The sequence below is a fragment of the Brugia malayi genome (genome assembly GCF_000002995.4).
Source record: "Brugia malayi strain FR3 genome assembly, contig: Bm_191, whole genome shotgun sequence".
Lineage (NCBI taxonomy): Eukaryota > Metazoa > Nematoda > Chromadorea > Rhabditida > Onchocercidae > Brugia > Brugia malayi.
In genome coordinates, this window is record NW_025062403.1 from 1 (window position 1) to 8,125 (window position 8,125).

At 36.1% G+C, this 8,125-nt stretch overlaps 2 protein-coding genes across 2 annotated transcripts; both read right to left on the reverse strand.

Moving 5' to 3' along the window:
• Positions 1–2,233: 2,233 nt before the first annotated feature.
• Positions 2,234–3,543, reverse strand: Bm17269 (Uncharacterized protein; the record flags this gene model as incomplete). The annotated part of the gene is made up of 2 exons (XM_043083069.1): positions 2,234–3,012; positions 3,111–3,543. The coding sequence occupies 2 exons, from the start codon at positions 3,541–3,543 to the stop codon at positions 2,234–2,236; spliced, it is 1,212 nt and encodes a 403-aa protein (XP_042939003.1).
• A 715-nt stretch (positions 3,544–4,258) lies between these two features.
• Positions 4,259–5,268, reverse strand: Bm17270 (Uncharacterized protein; the record flags this gene model as incomplete). Its single annotated transcript, XM_043083070.1, has 2 exons — positions 4,259–4,603; positions 4,786–5,268. The coding sequence occupies 2 exons, from the start codon at positions 5,266–5,268 to the stop codon at positions 4,259–4,261; spliced, it is 828 nt and encodes a 275-aa protein (XP_042939004.1).
• Positions 5,269–8,125: the final 2,857 nt, after the last annotated feature.

Consider the following 8,125-nt stretch of genomic DNA (forward strand, 5'->3'; position numbering starts at 1 on the left):
AAGAGAGAGATCCATGAAATGTGAATAACGGTCTGTGTCATGTATCCATGAAATGTGAATAACGGTCTGTATCATGTAACCATGAAATGTGAATAACGGTCTGAGTATCATGTATCCATGAAAGGTGAATAACGTCTGAGTATCATGTATCCATGAAATGTGAATAACGGTCTGAGTATCATGAAATGTGAATAACGGTCTGAGTATCATGTAACCATGAAATGTGAATAACGGTCTGAGTATCAAACGTCAGTTAATTGTTATTTAGAATAACGGTCTGAGTTATCATGTATCCATGAAATGTGAATAACAGTCTGAGCATCATGTAACCATGAAATGTGAATCACGATCTGAGCATCATGTATCCATGAAATGTGAAAAACGGACTGAGTTATCATGTATCCATGAAATGTGAAAAACAGTCTGAGTATCATACGTCAGTTAATTGTTATTTACGGTTGTATATATCTAAGTATCATGTATCCATGAAATGTGAAAAACGGACTGCGTTATCATGTATCCATGAATTGTGAATAACGGTCTGAGCATCATGTATCCATGAAATGTGAATAACGGTCTGAGTGTCATGTAACCATGAAATGTGAATAACGGTCTGAGTATCATGAAATGTGAATAACGGTCTGAGTTATCATGTATCCATGAAATGTGAATAACGATCTGAGCATCATGTGACTATGAAATGTGAATAACGGTCTGAGCATCGTGTAACCATGAAATGTGAAAAACAGTCTGAGAGTCATACGTCAGTTAATTGTTATTTACGATTGTATATGTCTAATTATCATGTATCCATGAAATGTGAATAACGGTCTGTGTCATGTATCCATGAATTGTGAATAACGGTCTGAGCATCATGTAACCATGAAATGTGAATAACGATCTGAGCATCATGTATCCATGAAATGTGAAAAACGGACTGAGTAACCATGTATCCATGAAATGTGAATAACGATCTGAGCATCATGTAACTATGAAATGTGAATAACGGTCTGAGCATCGTGTAACCATGAAATGTAAATAACGGTCTGAGCATCATGTAACCATGAAATGTGAATAACGGTCTGAGTAACCATGTATCCATGAAATGTGAAAAACGGACTGAGTTATCATGTATCCATGAAATGTGAATAACGGTCTGAGTATCATGTATCCATGAAATGTAAATAACGGTCTGAGCATCATGTAACCATGAAATGTGAATATCGGTCTGAGTATCATGTATCCATGAAATGTGAATAACGGTCTGTGTCATGTATCCATGAATTGTGAATAACGGTCTGAGCATCATGTAACCATGAAATGTGAATAACGGTCTGAGTATCATGTATCCATGAGATGTGAAAAACAGTCTGAGTATCATACGTCAGATAATTGTTATTTATGGTTGTATATGTCTAAGTATCATGTATGCATGAAATGTGAATAACGGTCTAAGCATCATCTATCCATGAAATGTAAATAACGGTCTGAGCATCATGTAACCATGAAATGTGAATAACGGTCTGAGTATCATGTATCCATGAAATGTAAATAATATCATACAGGTCTGAGTATCATGAAATGTGAATAACGGTCTGAGTATCATGTAACCATGAAATGTGAATAACAGTCTGAGCATCATGTAACCATGAAATGTGAATCACGATCTGAGCATCATGTATCCATGAAATGTGAAAAACGGACTGAGTTATCATGAATCCATGAAATGTGAATAACGATCTGAGCATCATGTAACCATGAAATGTGAATAACGGTCTAAGCATCATGTAACCATGAAATGTGAATAACGGTCTGAGTATCATGCATCCATAGAATTTGAAAAACGGCCTGGGTATCACACCATCATGTATCCATGAAATGTGATAAACGGTCTGTATCATGTATCCATGAAATGTGAATAACGGTCTAAGCATCATGCAACCATGAAATGTGAATAACGGTCTGAGCATCATGTAACCATGAAATGTGAATAACGGTCTGAGTATCATGTATCCATGAAATGTGAATAACGGTCTGAGCATCATGTATCCATGAAATGTGAATAACGGTCTGAGTATCATGAAATGTGAATAACGGTCTGAGTATCATGTAACCATGAAATGTGAATAACGGTCTGAGTATCATGAAATGTGAATAACGGTCTGAGTTATCATGTATCCATGAAATGTGAATAACGGTCTGTATCATGTATCCATGAAATGTGAATAACGGTCTAAGCATCATGCAACCATGAAATGTGAATAACGGTCTGAGCATCATGTAACCATGAAATGTGAATAACGGTCTGAGTATCATGTATCCATGAAATGTGATAAACGGTCTGTATCATGTATCCATGAAATGTGAATAACGGTCTAAGCATCATGCAACCATGAAATGTGAATAACGGTCTGAGCATCATGTAACCATGAAATGTGAATAACGGTCTGAGTATCATGAAATGTGAATAACGGTCTGAGTTATCATGTATCCATGAAATGTGAATAACAGTCTGAGCATCATCTATCCATGAAATGTAAATAACGGTCTGAGCATCATGTAACCATGAAATGTGAATAACGGTCTGAGTATCATGTATCCATGAAATGTGAATAACGGTCTGAGCATCATGTATCCATGAAATGTGAATAACGGTCTGTATCATGTATCCATGAATTGTGAATAACGGTCTGAGCATCATGTAACCATGAAATGTGAATAACGGTCTGAGTATCATGCATCCATAGAATTTGAAAAACGGCCTGGGTATCACACCATCATGTATCCATGAAATGTGATAAACGGTCTGTATCATGTATCCATGAAATGTGAATAACGGTCTGAGCATCATGTATCCATGAAATGTGAATAACGGTCTGAGCATCATGTATCCATGAAATGTGAATAACGGTCTGAGTATCATGTATCCATGAATTGTGAATAACGGTCTGAGCATCATGTATCCATGAAATGTGAATAACGGTCTGAGTATCATGAAATGTGAATAACGGTCTGAGTATCATGTAACCATGAAATGTGAATAACGGTCTGAGTATCATTAAATGTGAATAACGGTCTGAGTTATCATGTATCCATGAAATGTGAATAACGGTCTGTGTCATGTATCCATGAAATGTGAATAACGGTCTGAGCATCATGTAACCATGAAATGTGAATAACGGTCTGAGCATCATGTAACCATGAAATGTGAATAACGGTCTGAGCATCATGTATCCATGAAATGTGAATAACGGTCTGTATCATGTATCCATGAATTGTGAATAACGGTCTGAGCATCATGTATCCATGAAATGTGAATAACGGTCTGAGTATCATGAAATGTGAATAACGGTCTGAGTTATCATGTATCCATGAAATGTGAATAACAGTCTGAGCATCATGTATCCATGAAATGTAAATAACGGTCTGAGCATCATGTAACCATGAAATGTGAATAACGGTCTGAGTATCATGTATCCATGAAATGTAAATAACGGTCTGAGCATCATGTATCCATGAAATGTGAATAACGGTCTGTATCATGTAACCATGAAATGTGAATCACGATCTGAGCATCATGTATCCATGAAATGTGAAAAACGGACTGAGTTATCATGAAATGTGAATAACGGTCTGAGTATCATGTAACCATGAAATGTGAATAACGGTCTGAGTATCATGAAATGTGAATAACGATCTGAGCATCGTGTAACCATGAAATGTGAAAAACAGTCTGAGAGTCATACGTCAGTTAATTGTTATTTACGGTTGTATATATCTAAGTATCATGTATCCATGAAATGTGAATAACGGTCTGTAGCATGTATCCATGAATTGTGAATAACGGTCTGAGCATCATGTATCCATGAAATGTGAATAACGGTCTGTGTCATGTATCCATGAATTGTGAATAACGGTCTGAGCATCATGTAACCATGAAATGTGAATAACGGTCTGAGTATCATGTATCCATGAAATGTGAAAAACAGTCTGAGAGTCATACGTCAGTTAATTGTTATTTACGATTGTATATGTCTAATTATCATGTATCCATGAAATGTGAATAACGGTCTGTGTCATGTATCCATGAATTGTGAATAACGGTCTGAGCATCATGTAACCATGAAATGTGAATAACGGTCTGAGTATCATGTATCCATGAAATGTGAAAAACAGTCTGAGTATCATATGTCAGATAATTGTTATTTATGGTTGTATATGTCTAAGTATCATGTATGCATGAAATGTGAATAACGGTCTAAGCATCATGTATCCATGAAATGTAAATAACGGTCTGAGCATCATGTAACCATGAAATGTGAATAACGGTCTGAGTATCATGTATCCATGAAATGTAAATAACGGTCTGAGCATCATGTATCCATGAAATGTGAATAACGGTCTGAGTATCATGAAATGTGAATAACGGTCTGAGTATCATGTAACCATGAAATGTGAATAACGGTCTGAGTATCATGAAATGTGAATAACGGTCTGAGTTATCATGTATCCATGAAATGTGAATAACAGTCTGAGCATCATGTAACCATGAAATGTGAATAACGATCTGAGCATCATGTATCCATGAAATGTGAATAACGATCTGAGCATCATGTAACTATGAAATGTGAATAACGGTCTGTGTCATGTATCCATGAAATGTGAAAAACAGTCTGAGAGTCATACGTCAGTTAATTGTTATTTACGATTGTATATGTCTAATTATCATGTATCCATGAAATGTGAATAACGGTCTGTGTCATGTATCCATGAATTGTGAATAACGGTCTGAGCATCATGTAACCATGAAATGTGAATAACGATCTGAGCATCATGTATCCATGAAATGTGAAAAACGGACTGAGTAACCATGTATCCATGAAATGTGAATAACGATCTGAGCATCATGTAACTATGAAATGTGAATAACGGTCTGAGCATCGTGTAACCATGAAATGTAAATAACGGTCTGAGCATCATGTAACCATGAAATGTGAATAACGGTCTGAGTAACCATGTATCCATGAAATGTGAAAAACGGACAGAGTAACCATGTATCCATGAAATGTGAATAACGATCTGAGCATCATGTATCCATGAAATGTGAATAACGGTCTGAGCATCATGTAACCATGAAATGTGAATATCGGTCTGAGTATCATGTATCCATGAAATGTGAATAACGGTCTGTGTCATGTATCCATGAATTGTGAATAACGGTCTGAGCATCATGTAACCATGAAATGTGAATAACGGTCTGAGTATCATGTATCCATGAGATGTGAAAAACAGTCTGAGTATCATACGTCAGATAATTGTTATTTATGGTTGTATATGTCTAAGTATCATGTATGCATGAAATGTGAATAACGGTCTAAGCATCATCTATCCATGAAATGTAAATAACGGTCTGAGCATCATGTAACCATGAAATGTGAATAACGGTCTGAGTATCATGTATCCATGAAATGTAAATAATATCATACAGGTCTGAGTATCATGAAATGTGAATAACGGTCTGAGTATCATGTAACCATGAAATGTGAATAACAGTCTGAGCATCATGTAACCATGAAATGTGAATCACGATCTGAGCATCATGTATCCATGAAATGTGAAAAACGGACTGAGTTATCATGAATCCATGAAATGTGAATAACGATCTGAGCATCATGTAACCATGAAATGTGAATAACGGTCTAAGCATCATGTAACCATGAAATGTGAATAACGGTCTGAGTATCATGCATCCATAGAATTTGAAAAACGGCCTGGGTATCACACCATCATGTATCCATGAAATGTGATAAACGGTCTGTATCATGTATCCATGAAATGTGAATAACGGTCTAAGCATCATGCAACCATGAAATGTGAATAACGGTCTGAGCATCATGTAACCATGAAATGTGAATAACGGTCTGAGTATCATGTATCCATGAAATGTGAATAACGGTCTGAGCATCATGTATCCATGAAATGTGAATAACGGTCTGAGTATCATGAAATGTGAATAACGGTCTGAGTATCATGTAACCATGAAATGTGAATAACGGTCTGAGTATCATTAAATGTGAATAACGGTCTGAGTTATCATGTATCCATGAAATGTGAATAACAGTCTGTGTCATGTATCCATGAATTGTGAATAACGGTCTGAGTATCATGTAACCATGAAATGTGAATAACGGTCTGAGTATCATGTATCCATGAAATGTGAATAACAGTCTGTGTCATGTAACCATGAAATGTGAATAACGGTCTGAGTATCATGTATCCATGAAATGTGAAAAACAGTCTGAGAGTCATACGTCAGTTAATTGTTATTTACGATTGTATATGTCTAATTATCATGTATCCATGAAATGTGAATAACGGTCTGTGTCATGTATCCATGAATTGTGAATAACGGTCTGAGCATCATGTAACCATGAAATGTGAATAACGGTCTGAGTATCATGTATCCATGAAATGTGAAAAACAGTCTGAGTATCATACGTCAGATAATTGTTATTTATGGTTGTATATGTCTAAGTATCATGTATGCATGAAATGTGATTAACGGTCTGAGCATCATGTAACCATGAAATGTGAATAACGGTCTGAGTATCATGTATCCATGAAATGTAAATAACGGTCTGAGCATCATGTATCCATGAAATGTGAATAACGGTCTGAGTATCATGAAATGTGAACAACGGTCTGAGTTATCATGTATCCATGAAATGTGAATAACAGTCTGAGCATCATGTAACTATGAAATGTGAATAACGGTCTGTGTCATGTATCCATGAAATGTGAAAAACAGTCTGAGAGTCATACGTCAGTTAATTGTTATTTACGATTGTATATGTCTAATTATCATGTATCCATGAAATGTGAATAACGGTCTGTGTCATGTATCCATGAATTGTGAATAACGGTCTGAGCATCATGTAACCATGAAATGTGAATAACGATCTGAGCATCATGTATCCATGAAATGTGAAAAACGGACTGAGTAACCATGTATCCATGAAATGTGAATAACGATCTGAGCATCATGTAACTATGAAATGTGAATAACGGTCTGAGCATCGTGTAACCATGAAATGTAAATAACGGTCTGAGCATCATGTAACCATGAAATGTGAATAACGGTCTGAGTAACCATGTATCCATGAAATGTGAAAAACGGACTGAGTTATCATGTATCCATGAAATGTGAATAACGGTCTGAGTATCATGTATCCATGAAATGTAAATAACGGTCTGAGCATCATGTAACCATGAAATGTGAATAACGGTCTGAGTATCATGTATCCATGAAATGTGAATAACGGTCTGTATCATGTATCCATGAAATGTGAATAACGGTCTGAGCATCATGTAACCATGAAATGTGAATAACGGTCTGAGTATCATGTATCCATGAAATGTGAAAAACAGTCTGAGAGTCATACGTCAGTTAATTGTTATTTACGATTGTATATGTCTAAGTATCATGTATGCATGAAATGTGAATAACGGTCTAAGCATCATGTAACCATGAAATGTGAATAACGGTCTAAGCATCATGTAACCATGAAATGTGAATAACGGTCTGAGTATCATGCATCCATGAAATGTGAATAACGGTCTAAGCAGGTCTGAGTATCATGAAATGTGAATAACGGTCTGAGTATCATGTAACCATGAAATGTGAATAACAGTCTGAGCATCATGTAACCATGAAATGTGAATCACGATCTGAGCATCATGTATCCATGAAATGTGAATAACGGTCTGAGTTATCATGTATCCATGAAATGTGAATAACGATCTGAGCATCATGTATCCATGAAATGTGAATAACGATCTGAGCATCATGTGACTATGAAGCTGAATAACGGTCTGAGCATCGTGTAACCATGAAATGTGAAAAACGGCCTGGGAATCATACCATCATGTATGCATGAAATGTGAATAACTGTCTGAGTATCATATCTGAGTATCATACATAACGGAAGCATCATGCAACCATGAAATGTGAATAACGGTCTGAGCATCATGTAACCATGAAATGTGAATAACGGTCTGTATCATGTATCCATGATACAGACCGTTATTCACGAAATCGATACAGACCGTTATTCACATTTCATGT